The 27,870-nt window shown below is 44.7% G+C and overlaps 1 protein-coding gene across 2 annotated transcripts in view; it reads right to left on the bottom strand.

The window, feature by feature from the left end:
* ATP10A (ATPase phospholipid transporting 10A (putative)) overlaps positions 1-27,870 on the bottom strand; it is a 157,240-nt gene that overhangs the window by 49,606 nt on the left and 79,764 nt on the right. For both annotated transcript variants that reach the window (XM_075916477.2, XM_006116091.5), the window contains exon 3: positions 14,092-14,177. In XM_075916477.2, the coding sequence (XP_075772592.2) occupies positions 14,092-14,177 (86 nt within the window). The remainder of the gene's footprint in view (positions 1-14,091; positions 14,178-27,870) is intronic.

Genomic DNA, 27,870 nt, shown 5'->3' with positions numbered 1-27,870 from the left:
CACACAACAACTTTACCACTGAAGGTACAAAATGAAGAAAGTTCTTCAGGGAACTCTCTTTTGTTCTCTGAGATTACACACACAGAAATCAGGACATTTTCAACATCTACATTTCTATGCACAGTAAAACCTTTAGCAACCCCAAACAGTTTTTTGTTTTCATTGACTTTTCTCCAGGATATGTAGAGAGCTGGATGTTCTTATCAGATAAATATAATACGTCCAAGATATTTCAAATTAACCACTAACTGGTAATAACATCAGCGTCTATAAACAACTGCCTACTAAAGCCCAACAGACAAACTACAGGAAAAAGTGGGGCTTTAGGTTATATGAGAAACTCTTAGTAAACAAAATGTCTATCCTAGCTAAGTTCTTACAGTTTGTTATTTATGCACTGACAAAAATTGCAACTACATCAGAGAAACAGAGGGAAAAAATGTCTCGGAGAATGGATTGCCACAAGGGAAACATTAAGAATAAAAAATTAACTTCTTACATCAGTAGTACTAGAAAAGTGCTAAGGGGTGGCAGAGGAAAGGAGGGGGAGAGGGGAGAAAAGTCAAATAACCTTTATAGACTTGCTGTGTATGAATAAAATTCCACATATCAGATTCCAGTGTCTTAATGCTTCAGAACAGATGGTGAAAGAAAATTGGAAATATTTTAACTAACATTCATTGAGATAAATAGCATCAAAAACAGAATTCTTAATTTTTTAAGATAAATTAGAATACAGAGCTCATAAAAAAGAGAAATGCTGAGAAACAGAATGCACTAGAAATAGAACTAAGGTAATAAAACTGCTGCTGCTGCAGCCACAAATGTTATGTTTATGGTTAAGAACGTACGAACGGTCTTACTAGGTCAGACCAAAGATCTATCTAAGCTCAGTGTCCTGTCTGCCAATAGGGGCCAATACCAGATGCCCCAAAGGGAGGGATCACAACAGATAATCCTCACGTGATCCCTCCCTTGTCACTCACCTCCAGAGTAACAGAGGCTAGGGATATTATTCCTACCTATCCTGGCTAATAGCCACTGATGGACCTAACTTCCATGCATCTATCTAGCTCTTTTTTGAACCCTGTTAAAGTTTTAGCCTTCACCACATCCTCTGGCAAGGATTTCCACAGGTTGACTGTGCCCTGAGTGAAGAAAAACTTCCTTTTGTTTTAAACCTGCTGCCTAGTAATTTCATTTGGTGACCCCTAGTTCTTTGTGGGAATAAGTAAATTATAAGTAAAGTTTATTTTTGTATATTTTATTTTATATAGCAGATTTTGCCATCCTTATGTATGGTGCAGTGTAACCCTCTATTGGCAGTCCTGAGCATTTAAAAAAACCATGAACCCGGCTCCCCAAAATCATGAAATTGACTAAAACATCATGGTTTTATTAAAATGGATTCTTTTATTTGACCTTGGGTTTATGAATCTTTAAGGTGCACTTGAGTCATATGTTCAAATTTTTCTTCACAACTCTAAGTGCTAGAAATGTATGCATTTTAAAAACAAATGCTTAGAGTTTTATCACATGCTTCTAGGAGATGTGACTTTAAGAACCATACCAAATACCATGAGACTACCATAAAAATAATCACAATTGGCAAAACTGATATGAAAATAATGGAACTGTTCAAAGAATAAGGGGGCTGCTCATTTGAAAGACCTTCAGTATGTGCACAAAGCATTACATAAAAATAAAACACACACCCTGCCTCAAAAAAAAAAAAAAAAATCTAATTTAGATGACCATGGAATGTGCCAAGTGTTTTAGCAGTGGAAAGGTGCAGATTTTGCATCTTTAAAGCACAAATGCTTTTTATCACTCTAGTAGAGAATTCCTCTCAGCAGTTCTAAGAACACAGAACACGTGTTTTTGTTTTATTGATTTTTGAGTTACAAAAATTCTGCTTTGTCCCCTTTTTATCATTGTCCCAGTCCTTGATCATAGAATTCCAATTCTTAGCAGGTCAATAAGAAGCAATCATTCACTGTATTTGGGATGTATAAAAGACTGGCACAATCTATGGGAATAATTTGTTAAATTATCTACAACAGAACTAAAATAATCCTACTACTCTGAGTACGACTTCTCTGCTTTTTAAGACCAAATCCCCTACAGCTTAGCTTGTGAATCACTAGGATGTTAGTTTAAGTTTTCCAGTAAAGTCTCAAAATTGTAGTTAACTTCTCTGTTAATAAGTGGACTTGGTTTTTACAAACCAACTGAGGAAATAGCAGCTCTGATTTGTGACTTTATAGCCCACACAAGTTCTTAACAGATGAATGTTAATGATAGCTGATTGCCATGCATATACTGTTCACTAGAGACCTGTGTATTAAGGTATAAAGTTGTAACATGCACAGGAAAGTAATATAAGGGAATCTCAAGCTTACTTGTCTAGTTATTAAAATATTTCAGTTGCACTCAGCAGGTCTCGCTCACCTCATATCCAATTTATTCTTATTAATTTAGCTCAGATAAAACACAAATTTAGATAGAACAATCTGTGTCTGCTCCACAATAGCACATTTCAAAGTGATCTGCTGATGCACAAAACCCTAAGGGATGTGGATGGAAAATTTTCAAAACACGGGCTCTGTAGATTATATTCCTGGGCAAATTCTGTGCCACTGTTCAAAGCAGAATTTTGCATAAATTAACATGGTGGCTATGCCTAGACTGCAAAGAAAAGTTGGAAAAAGATATGCAAATTGCAAAGAGGATTACAGGGATGGTGAAAGAACGCATCCATTTTTTTGCAAATTGTTCCAAAAAAGCAGATGTGTTCCTTGGATGTGGCATAGCTTTTCTGAGATACCTCCAGTATCCAGTATCCCCATAGCCCCCTGGTCACCTACCGGTCGATCGTGAGTGACCAGGGCTCGTCATGAGGCGTTCGGGGCCCCCCCATTTCTCCCTACCCCCGAGAAGTCCCACTACCTACCTCCAGCAAAAATGGAGGTAGCGCCGGCTTCCTGTGGGGTGGACGGAAGTCCTGCAGCTGCACGCCACTTCCGGGGGTTCCGGAAGTGTGCTGGCTGCTCCCCTCCCTCAGGTCTGTGGCTTGCCGGAACTTGCAGGGGGGTCCCCAGTGGAGGCGCACACCAGTGCTTTCCTGCGCCACAGGAGGGGGAGTTGGTCCCAGAGTAGGCCCGCGTGGGGGCTTTCCTGTGCCGCGGGGGGGGGGGGAAGTGTCCTGGGAGGAGGCTGGTTCAGGGGACACCCTGCCCCCACTAGCACCCTGTCCCCTCTCTCCTATTCCCCAGAGGAACCCTGCCCCCACCCCAGCACTCTGTCCCCTGCCCCACACCCACTAGCACCCTTCCCCAGTACCATGTCCCCTGCTCCTACCAGCCCAGCTGGGGCCACATTAGTGACGCTTGGGGGGGCAGGGGGTTGGAGGAGGTTTTTTTTGCATCTCCCTTGTGTGGCCCCAACTGACTTTTCTGTGGGTCAGTGACCCCTGACTCAAAACAGGTTCCCTGCCCTTCTCATAAATAAAGACAATGCAGAAACTTTTTGTGTTTGACATAGTATTTTATTTAAAAATGAAGCCTGGCCAACAAACCCACAACTGGGGCCAAGACCCCAACTGGCCACAGCATTATAACAATCCTGCACTCCCCCAAAACCTAGATCTGAGCCTATTATAAAAAGGAACCCCCTGCCCTGAGCCCCTCACATAGCCCAACCCAAATTCCTGTTTCCTCACAGCCACAAGCCTGTGGCTTGCTCAGCACCCCAACCCTCTACCTGACCCCAACACTCCCCAGCCTGGAGCCCCCTCCCCAAGCCAGCATCCCCATCTCCACCTCCTCCTGCATCCAAATTTCCTCCCAGAGCTTGCACCTCTCACCCCTTCCCACACCCAAATCCCTCATTCCCATCCCAGAGCCCACACATCCTGTCTCAACCCTGTGAGAGTACGGCTAGACTGCAGGAGTTTTTCCAGGATTCGAGAGATATCCTGGAAAAACTCTTCCACATCCAGGGATGCGTTTGTTCTTCTGCTTTTTTTAATGGATGAGCAAACATGCTCTTTCAGTAACCCCTATATTCCTCATTCCACGAGGAATAAGGGGCATTCCAAAAGAAGGGGGGTTTCTAACATTTGGTCCACTCTAGACAGGCCAAATGTTGGAAAAACCTCTTCCCACATTAGAATTGGGAAAAAAAGCAGCAGTGTAGAGTGTATAAGGGTTGGGGATAGCAAGTGATGGAGAGCAGGAGAATAGAGAGGGTGGGGCTTCAAGGAAGGAGTGGGGTCTTGGGGGAAGGATGTGGCAGTAGATCTTTGCTTGTTCTGAGATTTAAAAAGCGATCTTGGGTGTTGTTGTTGTTCGTCCATCGTATTCGAAGAAGACCTTGACATCTAACGGGTTGTGGACTGTCCACGGTGTGTCCGCAAATGGCTGATAAGGCCGATACGGGCACGGAATGTTCTGCCACATGTCGGGCAGACATGTGTGGGCACCACTGTTGCAGCTATTGCAACTCTGGCTTTACGGAGTGCTCACTTCTCTTGTGCTATGGTTGTCCTTCTGGCTTCAGATGTTTGACAGCCTTGGCAGATCAGCGTGTGCCATGTTGATCGGTCTTGTGCCAGGGTCTCCCAGGAGGTGGTGTCAATATCCAGGGACTTGAGAGAGGCTTTAAGCGTATCTTTGTATCGCTTCTTTTGTCCCCCGTGCGATCGCTTCCCTTGAAACAGCTCACCATAGAAGAGCTGTTTAGGGATGCGATGATCTGGCATCCTTGCAACATGGCCTGCCCAGCGTGTCTGAGCTTTCATCAGCAAGGTGTAAACTGACGGCAGACCTGCTCTAGAAAGGACTTCTGTGTCTGGCACCTTATCCTGCCACCGGATCCTCAGAAGTCTGCAGAGGCAAATCGTGTGGAAGTGGTTCAGTTGCCTAGCGTGCCTCCTGTATACAGTCCAAGTCTCACTGGCGTACATCAGGGTAGTTAACACTACTGCTCGATAGACTTTAAGCTTTGTAGCAAGGCTTATTCCACGGTGGTCCCACACTTTGGTCAGCAGTCTGCCGAATGCAGAGTTTGCCTTGGCGACTCTGCAGTTGACCTCGATGTCAATTGTCACTGAGCGGGAGAGGGTGCTGCCAAGATATGTAAATTGGTCCACTGCTTGCAGCTTTTGTCCCTTCACTGTGATGGTGGGCACTTGATATTGAGCTTGCGGAGCTGGCTGGTGCATTACTTCGGTTTTCTTTGTGTTGATGAGAAGGCCGAAGTTGTCGCATGCTGCTGCGAATTTGTCCACGCTGGTTTGCATTTCCTGCTCTGATCCAGCATTCAGGGCGCAGTCATCAGCAAAAAGGAGATCTCGTAGCACAGTCTCCTTTATCTTGGTGACATCCTGGAGTCTTCGCAGGTTAAACAGTTTCCCATCGGTCCTGTATCTCAGTCTGATTCCCAAGGAACTGTTCTGAAAGGCGTCTGACAGCATGGCTGAAAACATTATGCTGAACAGGGCTGGTGCCAGCACACACCCTTGCTTGACGCCGTTTGTGACGGGAAAGGCCTCTGAAGCTTCTCCATCATCCAGAACACGAGCCGTCATGAAGTCGTGGAACTGACGTACCATCAAGATGAATCTGTCAGGGCACCCAAACTTCGACATGATGTGCCACAGACCTTCGCGACTGACAGTGTCAAAAGCCTTTGTGAGATCCACGAAGATGGTGTACAGTTCACGATTCTGCTCTTGACACTTCTCTTGGAGCTGTCGGGCTGCGAAGATCATATCCACCGTGCCACGCTCTTTGCAGAAACTGCACTGTGTCTCAGGTAATAAACCCTGTTCCAGGTGGTCAATCAGACGATTCAGCAACACTCGTGCAAGGATCTTACCTGCGATGGAAAGCAGTGATATTCCTCTATGATTATCGCAAACTTGTCGATTTCCTTTCCTCTTGTAGAGGTGTACAATGGACGCGTCTTTCAGTTCCTGAGGAATAGATCCTTGATTCCAGAAGGACTGGAACAGCTGAGTGAGTTTGTCGACAAGCACTGCACCACCACCCTTATAGACTTCCGCTGGGATCGCATCAGATCCTGGGGCCTTGCCACTGGACAGCTGGCTGATGGCCTGTAAGATTTCAAAATGCAGGACAATGTAGCACTTTAAAGACTAACAAGATGGTTTATTAGATGATGAGTTTTCGTGGGCCAGACCCACTTCTTCAGATTAAATAGTGGAAGAAAGTAGTCACAACCATATATACCAAAGGATACAATTAAAAAAATGAACAAATATGAAAAGGACAAATCACATTGCAGAACAGGAGGGGGATGCTCAGACTCTTCGCCAAAGGATTAATGCCCACAAAACAGATATCAGACAAGATCACAAAGAGAAAACAGTTTCTTGCCATTTTAACCAGAAAGGACACTCTCTCAATGACTTAACCACCTGCATTCTGCTACAAAGACCTTTTACATCTGCACTTGAAAGGGAATCCTCTGAACTGTCATTCATGTTAAAATTCGACACTTTCCAAAAGGACTCAACAAACATTTGAACTATCTCACCCATTACCAAGATAGTTTCCCCAATTATCACCTCTAATACCATTAACTCACAAACATCCCACTCTCCCTACCTCTAATATCATCAATTCACAGATACTTACCTTCCTTCCTCCCACCCCCCTGCATCCCCCTCCTGTTCTGCAATGTGATTTGTCCTTTTCATATTTGTTCATTTTTTTAATTGTATCCTTTGGTATATATGGTTGTGACTACTTTCTTCCACTATTTGATCTGAGGAAGTGGGTCTGGCCCACGAAAGCTCATCATCTAATAAACCATCTTGTTAGTCTTTAAAGTGCTACATTGTCCTGCATTTTGCTTCAGCTACCCCAGACTAACACGGCTACATCTCTATCACTATTCTGTAAGATTTCAGTCTCTGATGGTGAGACATCCAGGCTGTGGTTGATATCCGCCTGGGGCATTCTATCAATCGCCTCGTTATTGATGGAAGATGGGCGGTTCAGTACGGATTGGAAGTGCTCAGCCCAACGCTGTAAAATCAGAGTCTTCTCAGTAATGAAAGTTGCACCATCTGAGTCCAGTAGAGGGGAACTCCCTGAGGGCTGAGGTCCATACAAGGATCTAAGGGCTTCGTAGAACCGTTTGGCATCGTTTCTATCAGAAAACTTCTGGATTTCATCTGCTTTGGCACTCAACCAGGAGTCCTGCATCTTGCGAAGCTTGCTCTGTACAATCCTGCGAATGTTGTTGAAGGCATTTTTCTTAGCTGTTGACGATGGATCATTCTGATGAGCACGGTGAAGGCGATGCTTTTCAGCAAGTATGGCCTTGATCTCTTCATCGTTTTCATCAAACCAGTCCTGCTGTTTCCTGTGTGAGGGTCCAAGAACCTTTAGTGCAGAAGAGTGCACAATATCCTTGGAAGCGTTCCCAGTCCTTCTCAGCATTTTCTTCTAATTGCAGCTCTAAGAGTTGGTTGCCAAGATCTTCTGATAGTAAAGCTGCTGTGTTGGGGTTCCTCAGTCTACTGACATTGATCTTTTTCATCACAGCTTTGTTTCCCTGCGGACGTCTCTTTGGCTTGATGTGAAAGCTTAATTTGGAGATGATAAGTCTGTGGTCAGTCCAACAGTCAGCACTTGGCATGGCCTTGGTCACCCTTACATCCTGTCTGTCTTTCCTTCGCACAATGATATAATCAATGAGATGCCAGTGCTTAGAGCGTGGGTGCATCCAGGACGTCTTTTTGCGAGTGGGCAGGCGGAAGATGGTATTGGTGATGATCAAATCATGAGCCGCACAAGTCTTCAGTAATAGTAGGCCATTGCTGTTACATTTACCGATTCCATTTTTTCCAATGACGCCATCCCAGGCAGTGTGATCAGATCCTACTCTCGCGTTGAAATCGCCAAGTAGAATCAGCCTGTCAGTGCGCTTCACGGATGAGAGTAGGGCATCGAGATCTTCATAAAACTTGTCCTTTACTTCATCCGGATTCATCATTGTGGGCGCGTAAGCACTGATCAGTGTGGCTTGCTTTCCTCTCGGTAGTGGAAGATGCAGTGTCATGAGTCGGTCATTCACGCCCTTGGGAAGACTGGCAAGTTTGCGGACAAGATGATTCTTAACCGCAAAGCCAACTCCAGATTCATGACGTTCATCACCGCTGCGTCCACGCCAGAAGAATGTGTAACCACCTCCTATTTCCATGAGCTGACCTTCATTTGCTAGACGAGTTTCACACAGTGCCGCAATATTGATGTTAAATCTTGTGAGCTCTCTGGCAACCAGGGCTGTTCTTCTTTCTGGTCGATCTGCTGAAGGGTTGTCTTGAAGCGTGCGTACGTTCCATGTGCCAATAGTGAGTGGTGTTACCTTGCATTTTGTTTGAAATTTTATTGTTCGACCACATGAGATGGGATCCCCTCCAGCCGCGGTAAGCTGGCCAGGGTTCTATGAAGCAAACAATGTTTAGGGCACCTTTTCTAGCCCCTTCCTCTTACTACGGAGGTGAGCAGTGCAATCCTAAAGAGGGCTGCTCAGTCACTCAGGTAGACGCCGAATCCAGCTGTTGCTTCAGCCAGCAAGAAGACGACCATTAGACATGAGCCGCCTGTGTGCAGGTCCGCGGCTACAGCTCCCAGTGTATCCACACTTGCTGCTTCGTCGCTCGCCTGTCGCCACAGGACTTTAAGGTTACGGGAATTAGGGGATGTCGAGATGTCAAGACTTGCGCGTGAATTGGATTAAAGTGAGGGAGAGGTGCGCATAGTCAGCCTCACTCTCTCTTCCCAGATTCCATCTTGTTCCAATGGCAGGACTAATGTCAAGACGGTTGGAGATGGGCTGGGCGCAGTGGTTGACCAGGGCATCTTTCATGTCTTGCCGTGCTCTTAGCGTACCACATCGCTTGCAGAAACCACCTTCATGACCGTTGGTCCTATTCTAGTAGGTCTCATCCGCTCGATCTTGGGTATGAAAAGGTTGGAGACCACTGTCACAGCCAGTGTGTGCAGAATTTCCTTTTCTCCCACAGAAACAGGCTGAAGTGCTGCTGGCTGCCACTAGAGGCCACTGGACCCAGCAGAGCCTAGCTTGTACATAGAAGCCATTGCTGAGAGAGGAAGAGGGAGTGCAGGGCCTCCAACAGAAGGGGGCAAATGGGGCAGTTGCCCCTACGGCCCAGAAATTCAAAAGGCCTGGGGCTCCCGGCCACTGTTACTGCAGAAGCTAGAGCTCTGGGCCCTTTAAATCACAGGATGCCAAGCAGCATGCTCTGGGCAGTTGAGGGGCTGGCTGGAAAAGGTACAGCATGGTCCAGGAGATGCTGAGGGCTGGCTGCCCCTAGCCCTGTCCCTTCTGCCTGTGGCCCTGCCCCTTCCAGAAGTGCAGAGCAGCCTTCCTCCCCCCTCCCGCACCTTGCCCAGAGGCCTGGCAATTGTATCAGCCTCCTTGAGGGAGCCAGAATGCGCCTGGCAGCTTCAGTTCCCAGCATGCCTTGAGGGAAGGAGAGGGTGGCATGCAGAAAACTCCGTGGAATCCTGGGACCACGCACCAGGCTGTTTTTCCTCTGAATCCCTAGGCTCTGGAGGTGGATGGGGCTGGCGCTGCTGGTCTATGGTGACAGGGAGTCTGAGTGTCTGGTCAAAGGGTTTTTCCATCGCTGGGCTCTGGGAAGAGTTGTGGGTGTCTGTCCCCATGGCTGAACTCTGGGGTGGGGGAAGAGGGCAGAAAAACACGCACTGGGCTGTCTCAGGGGTTCCTTTAACTTTCTACTCTGGGGGGGGGGGGGGGGGAAATTGTGTGTCCATATTGTTACTGACATATTTGCTGATATATTTTGAAATAAATTACCAAAAATAATTGTTACTGGTATAAGTATGTAGTGTTATGTTGACAAATGAAATTCACAAGATTTTGCAGAAATTTAAAAATACTGTATGAAGAATTTTCATTTTTTGGTGTTCATGCCCCCAGGAATAAAATCAGACAGGTCTGAGAACTAGACATCCCATATTGTATGCAACTACTGTGGTTGTACTGAGGAGATGAGTGAGCTCCCTCTTCTTTCTCTGCAGGGTTGACCCTTTAACATGGTGCTGGTTAAGCACTGACTTTTCCCCCTTCCTGGGACTTTTCTTCAGAAATCTAGTGGACTAAGAGAACATTGTTCTATGGAAAAAAAAATTTAATGGCGACTTTTTTAAGCTCCTCAGAAATTTGGAATGTTAGACTGCTGGACAATGGGTTAACAAATGGAGTGCAGATGAGATGGTAAAAGGTACTTGATAAATATAATATATCTCATATGCCACGTCACATGGACATCATCCCAAAATATGTGGCATATAAATATATAAATATCTAATGCACAATTATGAGAAATGGCTACATAACTGCAATTACTGTTTCAATAAATAATTGTGAAGGCATTTGCACAGAGAAAGTCTCATTGAATAGAGTAACTTGAAAATGAGCCTGACTGTAACTAATTTTACCTAGGTTTTTCTTTTTTGTGTGTCTTGTTTTTCATTTGCCAGAGTGAGATCAGTAGGGTGATGCATCTGTACTGTATTAACTGAAAAGAAGATAGAAATTTTTTCCTCTCATCTTCAACCCCAAGTTTCTCATATATTCTGAAAAATAAATTGTGGGGCTATCATTGTTTTTGAAATAGTTGAAGATCTATAAATAAATATCTAGCAGTCCTGAAAAATCTGCATGCCTGTGTTTCTGGTTTCTACCACCAGATGAAATCTCCATCTCTGGAGATATTTAAGAGCAGGTTAGACAGACATCTATTATGGATGGTCTAGACCAGCGGTGTGCAACCTGTAGGTCACGACCGCGGCTGGCTTCCTGGGTGGTTGCAGCACTATGCCAGCTGCCATTTTGTTTTCTCGGCACTTAATGTACACGCGGCGGGGGTGGGGTGAGCGGAAGGGAAGCAGACCGGGGATTTAAATTAAAGGGGCCACAACAAAATGTTCCCAGCTTTGGGGGGGGGGTGCTCAACAAAAAATGTTCCCAGCCCTGGGGGCGGGGCGGGGGGGGGGGGGTCGCAAATTAAAAAAGGTTGCGCACCACTGGTCTAGATGGTGTTTGGTCCTGCAATGAGGGCAGGGGACTGAACTCGATGATCTCTTGAGGCCCCTTTCTGTTCTAGTGTTCTATGATTCTATAAAGTGTTCAATATGAAAAAATTTCCCTGAACTTGCTGGTTTTTAAAACAGAAAGCTCTTCCTCAAACATGGAGTGTTTATTGCAGAATTTTTTTAATTTTCTTTTTACAAAACAGTTTGTACTGATAAAGATTTGTAATCTGGACAGGGAAGGATTTATACTATCTGGATGTCTGAGTACTTAGAGGAGTTTTTAATAGTGCATTTCTAATACTGAACTGGAACGGATTACATGGTGGAAGTCAAACGGATGAAGTCACTTGGTATGTCTTTCGGATCTCTGATATGCTAAGCCTAACTCTTGTGGTCAGGAGGATTAACACAAATTATTTTCAATTATTGACCAGAGAGAGCATCTGTAAAGTGTGCACTCCTAAATAAGTCAACATTAATTAAAAAAAAAAAAAAAAGGAAAATTGTGGTGTCTCTTATTTTTTCACTGGCTAAAAGCTTGAGCTTCTCCTAAGCAATTACTCAGCAGGACTTATGGTATATCTGCTTGCCTCAGAAATTTTTAAGCTTATTCCCTGTTGTCATATATAGTAGAGTAGTACTAAACAATTTTTCCACCAGAGACCATGGTAACTTTGGGAGTGAGGACAGTGACCTTCTCATTCAAAACAACAGCGAGGAGAACAGATCTCTGGAGAGGAGTAGACGACCATTAGCTTATTCCACTGAAAGTGTTAAAAAGAGAAAGGGGATGAGGATTTGCTAGGAGGAAGATGTGTAGAAGGGCTTTTGGGGGAAGGTTGACTGCAGTGGGCCATAAAGAAAGGCATCAAAACTTTATTCTGAAATGCACTTGTAACTTTTGAGTGTCCTCCCAATCACTAGCTTTACATTTACTTTTTGTGATGACTAAGCTGCACTAAAATCATGGTGTGAATCAAAGTATTAAGTACTCAATTTGTACTTTGTGAGTTTATAGTGCTCTTATATATACACATGATTGGAAAGCTTCAGATTTAATGAATATTATTATTCTATTTGAATGCATGTATCATTTCTGTATTTAAAATTAGGAATATTGCCTATGAATCTGTATTTCAAATGTAGTTATACCTGGGAAACACCCACTGGATAATAATGCTTTTAGCCTAAACAATGGGTGGGGAAGGGCCATTAGGGAAAAACAATAGGCTTTAGCAAAAGCTTATCTCTGAAAGCCTATGAGTAATAGCCACTATGACTCTACAAGGACATGTGATGAGACCACATCTCTAGACTCAATCTTGGGATGTCAGTATTTTTCTACAGACTAGTGTGGAAACCACGCACAGAAACAAAATATTCCTGTCATACGCAAAAGCTAGACAAAGCAGGGAGCGACATGGTCTGTGGTTCTTTGCTCCCCATACATGACAAGACTCCTGAAAACACCTGAGGAAAAAGACTGAAGTGGGGGGCAGTGCTGTACTCAGGCTGAAGGGATTTTTTAGCTTGTGAATGAAACCCCCGGGGATTCCAAGCTGTAAGCCAATGCAGCCTGTCTCTTGGAATGTGGAGCTGATTCTATCATCTCTTAGGGTGAGAATCTATTTATTCATATCCTGTCTATTTAGTGTATTAACTTTAGTTTGTGTTATTTTAATTTTTGATCTGTTTGCTATCCCTTATAATCACTTAACATCTATTTTTTTGTAGTTAAACTTGTTCTTGCTTTATCTAAGCCAATGTGTGGGAATCATAACTCAGGAGCAAAAGGCTGCTTCATATTTCTCTCCACATTGTGGGAGGGGGCACATTTTAAGAACTTATGCTGTAAGGTTTCCTGTGCAATGCAGGACAGTATCATTTTGGATTTATATCCCAGGGGAGGGAGAGCGCCTGAGGAGCTGGTAGTTGCCCTATGTAGCCTTCCCACGCAAGGACTGGTCAGAAAGCCTGCATGTAACTGCAGCTGGGTTAGTCCCTGCCTGTGTGCATGCTGGTGAAAGTACAGGCCAGAGGGCTTGGCTTCTTGTCACACCAGTACAGTATGAAGGGAGCCCAGGCTGGTGAGTCATGGGGGCTCAGTGGTACCCCATTTCAGATGGCACCCTGTGGGGAACCTCACAACCACATTCTCAGCTGGTCTAAACTGATGTAGCTTCAAAGGTGCTATGCTGAATAATTTAAAGTTGTGCTAGTGCAATATTTTGTAAGCCAACACCACAAAAACAAAGACAACTTTATTCACTTGTTTGTAAGACAGGAAGAAAACATCAATGTGAGTGGAGAAATCTAATTTCTATTTCTAAGTCGCCTCCAGAAGAATCACTTAAAGAAAAAAGTCAGACAGACAACGGAACAAAAATAATGAGCAACTGATCCCCCCTCCCATGTCCAGAATCTTTTTTTTACCTCACTAATTGGGGGATTGTGAGGGGAGAGTCCTTTATCTATGAGTGCCCTGCTTTAGGCACTTATAACCACAATGTTAGCTGATCAGAACTGACAAATAAATTAAACTTCAGGAATGGAAGTGAGAGACTTCTAACCTCATCTGAATGGGCAAGCAAGAGTTCTGAATGCTGGCCCCAAGACAAAGAGTCTTCAGTATAGAGATACACAGTAGAAAAGAATAATTTTAGCAGTGCTGTTGATAAAAAAAGATAAGATTCTAATGCAGCCCTCTAATGCATATGCATTGTGATACAGACTTGAATATCATCATCGCATGCTATTTTTTCAGGAGAACTGATATACCTCTGTAAGTGCACAAGGGGGTCCTGCTCTGGAGATGAATCAGGCTTGTGTAGTGAAGCCGTATGAAGGATTCCTGACTCATTTGTTTCTGAAGTGGGAATGAGGCAGGGGACTAGAAGAAGAGAGTCTAGAAGTAAATTCTGCCTTATAGAGAAGGGACTATACACTGAAACTAATTAGAAGAAATACTCACATGTAACCTCGAAACCTACTTAAGTCATTGTTTGGCTTCTCACACTCAATGACACTGGTGAACTTCAAGGGGTCAAATTCCGAGTCCTGGAATCATAAAAGTTAGAGTTAGTCTTTTCAAAAAGAGTTTAATTTATAAGCATAACTGTTCATGGTTGGTTATTGTTTTTTTTTGGCACAACATCTACAATATACTATGGATGGGCTTTTAAAAATGGTTGTGTATTGGGTTGTAGATATAGATCTTGTTGTTATAGTAACTGAGTAGGTCACTGGGGTCAGCCCAGCTAGTCTGGGCTTGTGCTAGTGAGTTCTGTGCTTACGGCGGACATCTGGCGTTCTCGCACCCGAAGATGTTATGAGTGCAGGCCTCATACTGGGCTGGGAACTTGAAGTGTGACCAGGGGAGGCTGTTGGCTCAGCCTGCTCAGGGAGGGGGTTATTGTTCACCGCTGGTGGTGATGGAGGAGGAGAGTCAGGAGCCGTGATTCTTGACACGGTAGCTCACCAGCAGTGGGAAGGATGGGCAACTCAACTGGAGACATGCCTTGGGGGCAGGAATAACCTGTCAATAACTGATCTACATGCCAGATGAGATACTTTGCAGTCCGGACAGTATAGGAAACAGGTCCTGTTTGAGCAATAATAATGGCAGGGACGCATTTAGCTCCAGGAGCATAGTTCCGAGCCAAAACTGGCTGTCCAGGACTAAAGGTTCGATCTTTTGCTCTGGACACACTCCTGATGACTTGACCTGGCTGCTGATGTTGCACAATTTGTCGCGGTTCTGAAGGTTTCAGCAAATCAAAGCACGTGCGCAGCTGACGTCCCATCATTAGAAAAGCTGGGGACACTTTGGTTGTAGCATGAGGAGTGTTTCTGTAGGATAGTAAGAAGGTGTCCAGACTCTTTTGTATGAGTGAATGTCCTCTAACCGATTTCAAAGTTTGTTTCATTGTCTGAACAAACCTTTCAGCCAATCCATTTGTGGCTGGGTGATAGGGTGCTGAAGTAATATGATGGATCCCATTTGCTTTCATAAAATTTCCAAACTCCTGAGAGACAAACTGTGGACCGTTGTCACTCACAAGTTGTTCAGGAAGACCAAAATGACAAAAGATTCCCCATAGTTTTTGGATAGTACTCTCAGCAGTAGTGGAAGGCATTATACAGACTTCTGGCCATTTGGAATGAGTATTGAGGGGGAAATCTCGCTCCCCTGGGGTACAGAGCCCCCAGAAGGGTTCGAGGCCGGAGGTCAAATCAGTGAGGCAGGAAAGAAACCTAAAAGAGAAAACTTTATGATGCATGCATGCAGGCTGTCACTTCCAAGAGTGAAGCAGCAGCCCTGACAGACAGATTCAGGTATCCTTTATACAGGATGCTTAGACAGCTCAGTTGTGGATTGTTCTTCTTTAACATATCAAAGTCTCAGCAGAAGTACTTTGAGACTTCTGTTCACCCCAGGAGTGCTAGAAGTAAGTTTTTACAGTACACAAAGCCACATGAGAACTTGAGTGGAGGAGTCTACAAGGCAAACTGTGACAAAGATAAGGGTTTACATGACAAATTGTGACAGACTAGGAGTCTCCATGAACTTGAGATGGGAGGCATTGTAAGGGTCTTGATTAGAGCTAATTTGATTTCTCTCTGTTACAGGGAGAGAGGTCTGGAAAACTTTTAACCCTTACAGCAGTTTTCTTTTAGAAAGTTATGATTTCTGCACAGTTCCCCCCTTTAGACACAATTGGAGTTATTTGATTTTTCTCCCACAATTCCCCCCTTTAATACTCCTATTGGAGTATTACTCAAAGTTATTCTAGACATTTTTAGGTATTCTTTTTTTTGCTGGGATGAATTCTTATCTTAGAGGGAGGTTTTCTTTATCAGTTGGGTAAATGATCCACTGCCAATTCACCCCCAGATCTTTACCAGTGCCAATATTGCTTTTAAAACATAAGGGAAACATAAGGGAAGCATTCCCTGATGGATGTAATGCTTGAGTAAGGGGAATTCCTGAGGCAATCAGATTTTTATGCCAAATCTGCCTGTTCCCCCCCATGACTATGTACTTCTGGCACAGTGTTATCATTCTGGGCATCTACCCACTCCCGCTCTCCTGTAGAGTACTGACTACCAGTAGATCTGAATTTTAGGGGTCTGGTCCACAGGGAGGCAGGAGTTGGGATAAACTGTAATGGTAAAAGGCCTTCAGAGCCTTCTATAAGCTGTTCACATATCCAACAGTCACTTGTATCACTTGTATTGGTGAGGGACACAACCTTTTGCAGGGCTTCCCAATAAGGGTGGGGAAAGTTATATACTAAGGCTATTCTGACTACTAAAAGAAGGAAAACAATCCCCATCTTATTATAGTATCTTAAGTCTCTAAAGTAGAAAGGATAATAATAATATAGTAATTAGCTAGCAACTAGCAAAGCAGTCTCTTTAACTAAGCTTAATCAGTTAGTATTGTTTGGCTTGCCTCTGCAGGCACTCTTCGAGATTTCGTAGTCTCTTAGTTCACTCAATACTGGAATGGATTTCCCTTTGTGAGAGCTACAGGGCTCCAGGCTCACCTGTAGGTCTTTGCTGGTACAGTCCTACCTCTCAGGTTGTACCTCGAAGCTCCTGGTGGAGGCCGGTTTGGTAACAGTCTGGTTTGAGAGTCTGCCGCCTCGGTCCGCTGAACCTCGTCCTCAGGTGATTCCTCCAGGGAGGGGTCCTGGGTGACGGGGTCAATCAGCTCTGTTGGATCTGCAGTTCGGCGTACATGACTTGCGTGGATCCACGAGCGGCGCTCCTTCACCTTTACTGCTGTGTGGGTGATGAGCAGCAATTGGAACGGTCCTTCCCACCGGGCTGTCAGGGAATTCTTTTTGCGATGTTCCTTCACGAACACGTAGTCGCCTGGTTGGATGTTGTGGCACGGTACATCAGTAGGTGCTGGGAGGGCTTCCTTTACCTGCAGGTGCAAGCTCTCCTAACCGTCATTTTATGTCTAGGTTTCTTCTTTCTGTGTGGCTGCTAGCCTGTGGGCCTCCTGCAACATTAAACTGCTTACAAATCACACATGAATTAGATATGAATTAGATATTCTTGAGACAGCTTCTAGGTGCATGCCTGGGGCGTACCATTGTTTTGGGATTTGTGAGGCCACCCCCCTTTTGCTCATGTGTGTCATTTGATGAGACACCTGAGCAAGCTGCCGTGTGAGAGATTTTTGGGGCAACTGGGCAGCCATCAGGTGCACCCATTATCCCAGCTGGGGATAAGGAGCAGCCTGCTTTCTCCCAAAGGTTTTTCTCTGCAGGTTGAGCAGCTTGCTATAGTTCTATCAGGTCCTGCAAAGAAACAGGGAGAGAAAGAGAGACCAGAATCTGAAAGGGAGTCAGAGGTCCATGTGCTGCCGCATGTCTGGCTGCTGCATCAGCACTCCCATTACCCAGAGAAACAGGATCAGTGGCACCTGTGTGGGCCGGGCAATGGGTAATAGAGAGGGATGTGGGTAGCTGAATAGCATCAAGGAGTTGGGAGATAAGGGGACCATGAGAGATAGCAGAGCCAGAAGGGGTAAGGAAACCTCGTTGTTTCCAAATTTGTCCTGTGGCATGACAGACAGAGAAAGCATACTTTGAGTCAGTATAAATGGCAGCAGACTGTCCGGACGCTAAAAGGCAAGCACGAATTAAAGCGATGAGCTCAGCAGCCTGAGCTGATTTGATTCCTGGAAGAGAAAAAAAACCTTTAAAACATTATTATCTGAGACCACTGCATATCCAGCCTTTAGTTTACCAACTGAATTTCTTTTACATGAGCTATCAGTATACAATACAAGAACTGCATTTTCCAGCAGTTGAGCAGACAAATCTTGGGGAGGCTTTACACAGTGCTCAAGCAATTCTTCACAGTTATGGGTATGTGCTTTACCAGTAGAGGGTAAAGGAGAAAAAGTAGCTGGGTTAAGTACATTACATCTTTGAATTACCACATTTGGGGAAGAGAGGATAACATTCTCATACAGGGTTTGTCTCTGAACAGATAGGTGCTGAGTGCGGTGTCGCTGTAAGAGAGCAGAGACAGCATTAGGGACCTGTAAGATAATGCTGTGGCCTAATGTGACAGGTTGGGCCTTTTTAAAGTAATTCAGTAGCAGCTGCAACAGCCTTCAGACAAAGTGGGAACCCACGGGCTACTGAGTCCAGTGTTGCAGAAAAATAAGCTACTGGACGAGGTGTGTGTCCAAGGGGTTGACAGAGAGCTCCAGCTGCAATTCCATCCTGTTCATGACAAAACAGAGTAAAAGGCTTGCTATATTTAGGTAAGCCCACTGTGCAGAAGAGTTTTAAGGGAAAGGAAAGCAGATTCACATTCTGGGGACCAGGTCACTGGGTCAGGAGCTAAGATTAAGAGTAGAATAGTAAGGGGCCTGGTGAGTCCAGAAAAGTTAGGAATCCATTGTCTGCAATATCCTGCAGTACCCAGAAATTTGTGTACCTGACTTTGGTGAAAGGGTGAGGAATGGAAAGAACCTTGTGAGATTCGCTCAGGTGTTAACTGGCGGCCATCTCCTGAAAGTAAATGTTCTAAGTACTGAACTCTTTGTTTTACAAATTGCAATTTGGCTTTGGAAGCCTTGTGACCCTTTTTAGCAAGACACTTTAACACATAGAGGTATCAGTTTTACATCTTTCCTCAGTTTTACTAGCAATTAGCACATCATCAACATACTGAACTAACACAGAACTGCAGGGAAGAGAGAGAGAATTAAGGTCAGTTTTTTAAAAACTGAGAAAACAAAGTAGGGCTTTTACAATAACTTTACAAAAACATGTCCAGGTTAATTGATGACCCTGAAAGGAAAAGGCAAAGACAAATTGGGAATTCTTATGCACTGGAATAGAAAAGAAGGCAGAACAGAAAACCAGGTTAGGTACTACTGGAAATCTAGGGATTACAAACTTATTAATGACTCTTAGGTCTTCTACAAATCTATAGATTTGCTTTTTCACAGGTAGTATAGGTGTATTACATGGTGAAGTTGTATAAACAAGTATCCCTTGTTTAAGGAGGGAGAGATTACAGGCTTAATGCCCTCTTGTGCCTCCCTAGCCAATAGATACATGGGTACCTTTGGAAAAGGCTTGTTGTGTCTGTATGTTATTTGCACTGGTGTTGCAGAGGCTAGCAACCCCACTTCATTCACAATGGGCTGCCCACAATGTCTCTGGGACATCTGAGAGGTCCAGGAGGGGTGTATGTCCTGAGGTCTCATCAGATTCCTCTGAGAGTAGTAATGCCATCAAATTTGGAGCCTGATAGGGGGAAAGGTCAACAAATATCCCTTCCTCTCTACAGAGAAGGTTTGCACCCAATTTACACAACAAGTCACGTCCCATAAGGTTTACAGGAGAACAGGGAGATAACAGGAAAGAATGTTCAGCTGACAAGGGTCCAAAGCGGGGTGGGGGTGCAGATGGCACATCTGGGGAATCAAGCTGTTTCTTTAGAGTAGCCAATTCTTGCTGCAGCTTTTCAATAGAATCTTTTTTGCTAGCCATAATGCTCTGATTATATTTTTTTTTTACTGCCACATCCTCCCAGAGGCACCAATATTCCATCTGGTTAGGATGTTTTTCCTCGAGGAAAACTCTAAGATAAGCAAGCTTTTGTAAGTCAAAGTTCTAATTGTCATGTATTCTGGGAATTCCCCTGAGTATAGCCATTCCAAATGCTCAATAATTCCTTAAGTCTCCTTAGTTTCAAACCTGCAGGCAATACCTAGCTGACTGATCATCTGAGACAAGGGAGTCCCAGGCTGTGAGAAACCTTTCCCCTCAGTAGGAGACAGACTTGAGAGAGCAATCTTATCCATGTTAGCACTGTCTTGTCCAAGGACAGCGCAGGAGCCCAACAGTACTACCCTCTCCAAGGATAGTACAGGCGTCCAGCAACACTACCCTCTCCAAGGATAGTGTGGGAGTCCACACAAACTGTCAGCTTCACTCACACTCCTTATGTGCCGGGGGAAACCGCCCTTGCTTTCAGCAGCTGTGCAGTGACACTGACAGCACTGGTGCGGCTGCAGTTCCCCTCCGGACTTCACTCACTCAAAACCATGCGCTTGGACTCGCCACCAATCAGTCAGCAACAACAACAACAACAACAAAATCCAACCCCTATTTGGCTATACCCAGTGTTTTCGTTTTAAGTTTCCCTCAAGCCTCTTAACAAAAAAATTTTTAAGTAAAAGATGACTCTTACCGCCAGCCGGTCCAGCTGGTGACGAGAACAGGGAGGCGGACCGGGGGATTTTAAATGGATCCCTTACCCTCCAGATGCGCGCTGTAGTCCGTTCCCATTCCCCGTCATCAGCCTTTCCAACTGGAGTTCCAAGCCATCCCACTTCTGACACCAAATTGAGGGGGAAATCTCGCTCCCCTGGGGTACAGAGCCCCCAGAAGGGTTCGAGGCCGGAGGTCAAATCAGTGAGGCAGGAAAGAAACCTAAAAGAGAAAACTTTATGATGCATGCATGCAGGCTGTCACTTCCAAGAGTGAAGCAGCAGCCCTGACAGACAGATTCAGGTATCCTTTATACAGGATGCTTAGACAGCTCAGTTGTGGATTGTTCTTCTTTAACATATCAAAGTCTCAGCAGAAGTACTTTGAGACTTCTGTTCACCCCAGGAGTGCTAGAAGTAAGTTTTTACAGTACACAAAGCCACATGAGAACTTGAGTGGAGGAGTCTACAAGGCAAACTGTGACAAAGATAAGGGTTTACATGACAAATTGTGACAGACTAGGAGTCTCCATGAACTTGAGATGGGAGGCATTGTAAGGGTCTTGATTAGAGCTAATTTGATTTCTCTCTGTTACAGGGAGAGAGGTCTGGAAAACTTTTAACCCTTACAGCAGTTTTCTTTTAGAAAGTTATGATTTCTGCACAGTTCCCCCCTTTAGACACAATTGGAGTTATTTGATTTTTCTCCCACAGTATCTACCACCACCAATAATATGCTACCTTCAAATGGGCCAGCAAAATCAACATGAATACGTTGCCATGGTTTTTCAGGCCAGTCCCATAGGTGTAGAGGTGCCAACTGAGCTGCATTCCTCACACCTTGGCAAGAAATACAAGCTCTTGCCTTCTCTTCAATGTCACTGTCCAAGCCAGGCCACCAAAAATAGCTTTGTGCAATTTCTTTCATGTGCATCATTCCACAATAACCTGCCTGAATGCAGCTAACATCTGTTGTCTCAGTATTTTTGGAATAATGACACGCATTCCCCACAACAAGCACCCTGAATGGGTTGATAACTCCGTTCTCCTGGACATGTAGGGGACAAAGTCAGGTGAGACCTGAGAGTTCTGTAGAGATGTTCCACGCAAAGGCAGCCTAGAGAGAGACCATCTGCATTGCCATGCAGAGTGGCTTTCTGATATCTGATCTCGTATGTGTGTCCTGAAAGCCACAATGCCCATCGTTGCATACGACTAGCAGCCATTGGTGGAATACCTGTGTGTGGATCAAAAATTGCCATCAGAGGTCGATGGTCAGTGAGAAGTGTAAGCTTCCATCCAAACAGGTACTGGTGAAATTTCTGAATCCCGAAAATGATTCCCAATGCTTCACGTTCAATTTGCACATAGTTAGTTTCAGCCTTGCTTAAGGTGCGTGAAGCAAAAGCAGTTGGTTTCTCCTCTCCTGAAGGCATAGCATGTGACAAGACCGCTCCCACTCCATATGGGGAGGCATCACAAGCCAACTGTAAAGGTAAGGATGGATCAAAATGTGTCAGGACCTCTGCATTTAGCAATGCACATTTAGCCTTGTTAAATGCAACATCACAGGCGTCAGTCCACTTCCAGACCTTGTTCTGGCCAAGGAGCTTGTGAATTGGTTTTAATAGTGTGGCTAGCTGTGAAATAAACTTTCCATAATAGTTCAATAGTCCTAGAAATGAGCAAAGTTGACTTAACATTTTGAGGGGGTGGAGCCTCCACAATAGCCTTAACTTTTGAAGGGGACTTATGAAGACCAGTAGCATCAATGATGTGTCCCAAATATTCAACAGAGGGCTGAAAGAATGCACACTTATCACTTATTATGTCATGAGGAGTTTCACAGTATAGGAAGAAATCAGTGGAAAGACAGAGAGCTTGAGTAGTTGCAAGTGTCCATTTTATTGCATAGCACAGAGCTCACTAGCACAAGCCCAGACTAGCTGGGCTGACCCCAGTGACCTACTCAGTTACTATAACAACAAGATCTATATCTACAACCCAATACAGGCAGTCCCCGACTTACGTTGGATCCACACTTACGAATGGGGCTTTTCTCGCCCCGGAGCTCACGGGCGGCGGGTCGCCACCTGTGTCCTCTGGGGTGAGAAAAGCTTCTCCCGGTCTCCCTGGTCTTCTGAGGGGGGTCCAGCAAAGCCGCTGGACCACCCCAGCAGACCAGGGATGCCAGAGCAAAACCGCCGCCTGGGCGGCTTTGCTCCCGGGCAAACGAGCAAAGCCTCCCAGGCGGCGGCTTTGCTCGGGTGTCCCTGGTCTGCTGGGGGGGTCCAGCGGCTTTGCTGGACCCCCCCAGCAGACCAGGGGGACAGGAGCAAAGCCTTGGAGCACGCCCGCAGCGGGACAGCCCGGGCGCGCTTGAGCTGTCCCCCTGTGGGCGTGCTCCGCGGCTTTGCTCTCCATCTCCCTGGTCTGCAGGGAGACGGGGAGCAAAGCCTTTGAGCACGCCCGCAGCAGGGCAGCCCGGGTGCACTTGAGCTGTCCCCCTGCGGGCGTGCTCCGCGGCTTTGCTCTCCGTCTCCCTGGTCTGCTGGGGGGGAGGTGCAGCTAGTGCCCCCCCCCAGCAGACCAGGCTTTTCTTGCCTATCCCTGGGGTAGAGCAGCTGGGGGCTGCCGGGTTGGTCCCGCAGCGCCGCTCCGGACCAACTGGGCAGCACCCCAGCTGCTCTGCCCCAGGCGTCCCCAAGTCAGCCGCTGGTGAAACTGACCAGCGGCTGACTACAGGAAGCCCCAGGCAGAGTTGCTGTGCCCCAGGCTTCCTGGAATCAGCCGCTGATCAGTTTCAGCAGCAGCTGACTTGGGGACGCCTGGGTTTCTTAAGTTGAATCTGTATGTAAGTCAGAACTGGCATCCAGATTCAGCCACGGTTGAAACTGATCAGTTTCAGCAGTGGCTGATGCCAGTTCCGACTTACATACAGATTCAACTTAAGAACAAACCTACAGTCCCTATCTTGTACGTAACCCGGGGACTGCCTGTACACAACAAAAATTACCACAGTCAAAATGACTTAGCAGGACAAGTGTCAATGTTCTAAAATTCCTTGGGTACTTTAGGAAATCTTCTTTAACAGATGATCTCCTTCTATGCCCCCAAAGTAAACGGAGATAGACAACTTAACAAAAAGTAAAAGAGCACAAGTTTCAAAGGCATGAAATAAACAGAAGTTAGACAGAGGACCAAATTTATTTTGGGTTGGAGAGGAAACATCATATTTGTCCAAGAAGGCTAAAAATATACAAAGTATCATTCCTGGGTTTCAAATACTTCACATTTAAACAAAGTAACCACAAGCTTGGAGCACCACAAGTTAATTTATTATGAATTAGAAAAAGTGAATATGAAATAAGTAACATTTCTTAATTGCTTTACATCAGTTCAGATGAATTAATCCAATATAGTAATTGGACACCTACAGTAGGATCCTTCCCCCCCGACCAATTAACACCAAAATCTCAACTTGATACTCTGGCTAACAAGGCTGAAGCTAATACATACACTGACTGTGGTCACTGGACATTTACCACTAACTATCAGGCTGTGGTGTTGGAGACAGAATGTTCTATCATAGAACACTTACTTAATTTCATTTCAATGAAAAGCAGGACACTTCCTGCTGATGAGGTATTAATAGCCCAAGGTGGACTGAGTTAAATCAAAGTGATTTAAATAACCTATCTTGATAATTTAAATCAGCAAGCAGCTTGATTGAAATAAAGGATTTTAATTTTATTTTGCATTTGTAGTTTGTGTTTATTTTCTTAAAGAAAAGTTCATTCACACTGGTTGCCAACTATTATATGTTGATTTACATCCAAATACAATCTTTACATAGGCTTGAAAAGCTTAGGTTTTTATCAGTATATCAATAAATGTCAATTACATTGTACACACAAACCAATGAAAATCTATTTCTACTGATAACAACCACAGCATACACATAGGTAAAGTAGAAAAAAAATGCTGCTCAAAAACTTCTTAATGTTTGATTTAAGGATATTTACTTTACATATATTCACATATAATAGAGATAATTTGTTTTTAATGGTTATAAAGCTTTAACTTTTTTTATTTCAACAGGTCATTAAATAATTATTGTCCAACTCCTGTCCCCATAATTTATTATGTAAAACTAACTTAAATATGTCAGTTTAACAAAAACATGTTTTGCATCTCAAATTGATTTGTTATATAAAATAAATTATTTATTAAGCTATAATTGATCATGAGCAGTGTATGAAAGGATGGTTTCTGGTCACAAAGGGCTAGATTTTTCAAAAACATTTAGGTGTCAAAAGATGCAGATTAAGTGCCTCATGAGATTTTCAAACGGGCCCACATAAGACATCTTGTGAAGACTTTGTTACATTTGTGACAAACAAGAGAAGCAGCAGGGCTGAGAAGATGGGGTAGAGGATTATAGAGGCATTTCAGACAGATGGCCAAAGTCAGATGATAGAGTCACATTTGTATTCAGAATTCAACTTCCAATCAGGAAAAAAAACAAATAAGTTAACATGAACAATGGGTAACTGAACTGCCAAGAGAGCTACTTTATATATCTCAGTACAACAAGCATTAAAAACCTAAAACACAATAGGTATTTGGATACATATTGGGAACCAGGTGTCCAAAATATACAGGCTGAGGAGAGTAGCTCGAGTTATTGTAGATAAATCTTTGTATTAAGCATCTTCATATAACTTCATATCATTTTCATATGACTTTGTATTAAACCTTATCATAAACCTTATATTAAGTTTTTCCATATTGTATTAAGTCCTTTTATATAGAAACTTTGTATTAAGTTTTAGTATAATATTATACAGTAAAACTCCAATTATCCGGGATCCAGTGGTCTGGCACTCCCTACAGTCTGGCACCAACTGGAACCTGGAAGTGCTCCGGACAGCCGGACAATTGGAGCTGCTCCGGGCTGCTTCCCCAAGTCTGCTGCTGCTGCTGAAACTGACCAGTGGTGGACTTGGGGAAGAGCCACAGAGCAGAGCAACTGAGGTGCTGCCCAGTTGGTCCCGCAGCACCGCCCCTCAGCCCCTGCTCGGCGCCTGGCAGCACCCCAGCTGCTCTGCTCCGCTGCCGAAACTGACGAGCGGCGGACTTGGGGAAGCCAGGGGTAGAGCAGCTGGGGTGCTGCCAGGTTGGTCCCACAGCACCTCTCAGGTGAGGGGCGGCGCTGTAGGACCAACCCGGCAGCACCCCAGCTGCTCTACCCCTGGCTTCACCAAGTCGCCACTGCCGCTTGCAGTCCCAGCTGGCCTGTTGCCGGCAGCTTCGCAGGGCTTCCCCCGCCACCCCACCCCCCAGACCCTTCATAGCCCCCCTTCTGGAGTACTTCCTGATACCTGGCATATCCGATAACTCTGGGTCCCAAAGGTGCTGGATTATCGGAAGTTTACTGTAGTCATGTCTTTGTACCAGAATAGATCTCTTCCCTTTTGCTTAATTGATTGCCCTGTTGAACGAATGAGGTATGAATTGATAAGGCATGAAAGGTAAGCACCTTAGAGCAGTTACAACTGTTGGAGAGGGGATGGAAGTCAGATACGAGGACAATAAGACCTGCCAAGAAGATCAGATATATTGATGGTCTTGGGAGTAAGAAGCAAGCACTTAAAGGCTTTGTCTACACTATGGCTGTGTCTACACTGGCATGAATTTCCGGAAATGCTTAAAACGGAATACTATTCCGTTTTCAGTTTTTCCGGAAAAGGAGCGTCTACATTGGCAGGCTGCTTTTCCGGAAAAGCCCTTTTTCCGGAAAAGCGTATGTGGCCAATGTAGACGCGCTTTTCCGGAAAAGAGCCCCGATTGCCATTTTCGCGATCGGGGCTTTTTTCCGGAAAAGACTACTGGGCTGACTACACTGGCCCTTTTCCGGAACACTGTTCCGGAAAAAGGACTTATGCCCGAGCGGGAGCAGAATAGTTTTTCCGGAATAGTGGCTGATTTTGTACAGTAGAGCATCATTGCTTTTCCGGAAATTCAAGGGCCAGTGTAGACAGCTTGCAGCTTATTCCGGAAAAGCGGCTGATTTTCCGGAATAAGTGGCCCAGTGTAGACACAGCCTATGAGTTTTCTGGGCAAAAAATATGCTAATGAGGACTCATTTGCATGAGTCGTGGTTTCATTTGCATATTTCCTGCCAATCTGTTTTTGCGCTAGGGGTTTTTGCGCAAAAACAAGCAGTGTGGATGTTTTCTTTCAACAAAAACTTCTTTTTCCGGCAAGATCGGTATATCTCCTTTTTTGGGGCATAAAGATCTTGCAGAAAAAGGGTTTTTTGTGCAAAAAGAAAACATCCACACTGCTTGTTTTTGCGCAAAACCCCCAGCTCAAAAACAGATCCACAGAAAATATGCAAATGAGATTGCAATTCATGCAAATGAGTCCCTTATTAGCATTTTTTTTGCCCAGAAAACTCATAGTGTAGACGTAGCCTTTGAAAGCACCCTCTTTGAAGATGAGCATGGCAACATAAGACAACAACCAAAAGAAGGCGCCACAGATGACTAACTGCATAAATATATGACGACACAGCTTTTGTATATGTGTATGATGACTAACTGGTATAGATTTGCATGAGAAGGAAGCCACTATAAATGTAAGGTATCTTGCAGGAGGACTCCGGATTTCATCCTGTCAATGTCGGAGCATCAGTCCAGATTGACAGAAGCCTGGCTCCACCCTTCCCCCTATCTTACTCACCAGGCCAGCGCAGTTAGGGGGAGTAACTAGTTGGTAACAACAACAAGATGAAGTGTGCTTGTGTGTGTGTGGGGGGGGGGGGGGCCGGATTAGCATATTGTGGTGCTTCATTTGCATAATTAATTAGGGGCTGTTTTTGTGCAAGAGGCTTTTGTGCAAGAGCCATTCTTCCTGAAAAAAAAAATGAGGAATTGGTACACCAGACTCAATCCAGCATCATTCTCCATTGGGGGGGAGGGGGGAAGTACGGGGGAAAACAGTTAATCTCACACATACCCCAACCCAGCAACATATGAAAATCATTCAAGATATTTCAATAAAACACTTTATTGTCCTAACTACATATTGTATAGAGAAAGGATTAGTAACACATAATTTTGAAGTCAAGGCTACACTTTGTGTAAGGGAGGGATGTTCGGAAGAACTTCCTTCTCATACAAATTGCGCTATAATTTGCATATCTTCTTCCAATTCGTTTTCTGGAAGAGGCATTTCCGATATTTGGCCCATCTACACAGGGCCAAATGTTGGAAAAAAAACCCTCTTTCAGAAGCCCCCTTATTCTTCATAAAACAAGGTTTACAGGGGGCTTCCAAAAAAGTTTTTTTTTCTGATATTTGGCCCTGTGTAAATGGGTCAAATATCGGAAAGGCCTCTTCCGGAAAAAGAATTGGAAGAAGATATGCAAATGCAAGCTCAATTTGCATACCTTCTTCCAAATCTCTCCCCCCCCCCCTGCACACCCAGTGT

Source organism: Pelodiscus sinensis, chromosome 1, assembly GCF_052426305.1.
Source record: "Pelodiscus sinensis isolate ZL-2025 chromosome 1, ASM5242630v1, whole genome shotgun sequence".
In the NCBI taxonomy this organism is placed as follows: Eukaryota; Metazoa; Chordata; order Testudines; family Trionychidae; genus Pelodiscus; species Pelodiscus sinensis.
This window is presented reverse-complemented; position numbering and strand designations above follow the sequence as displayed.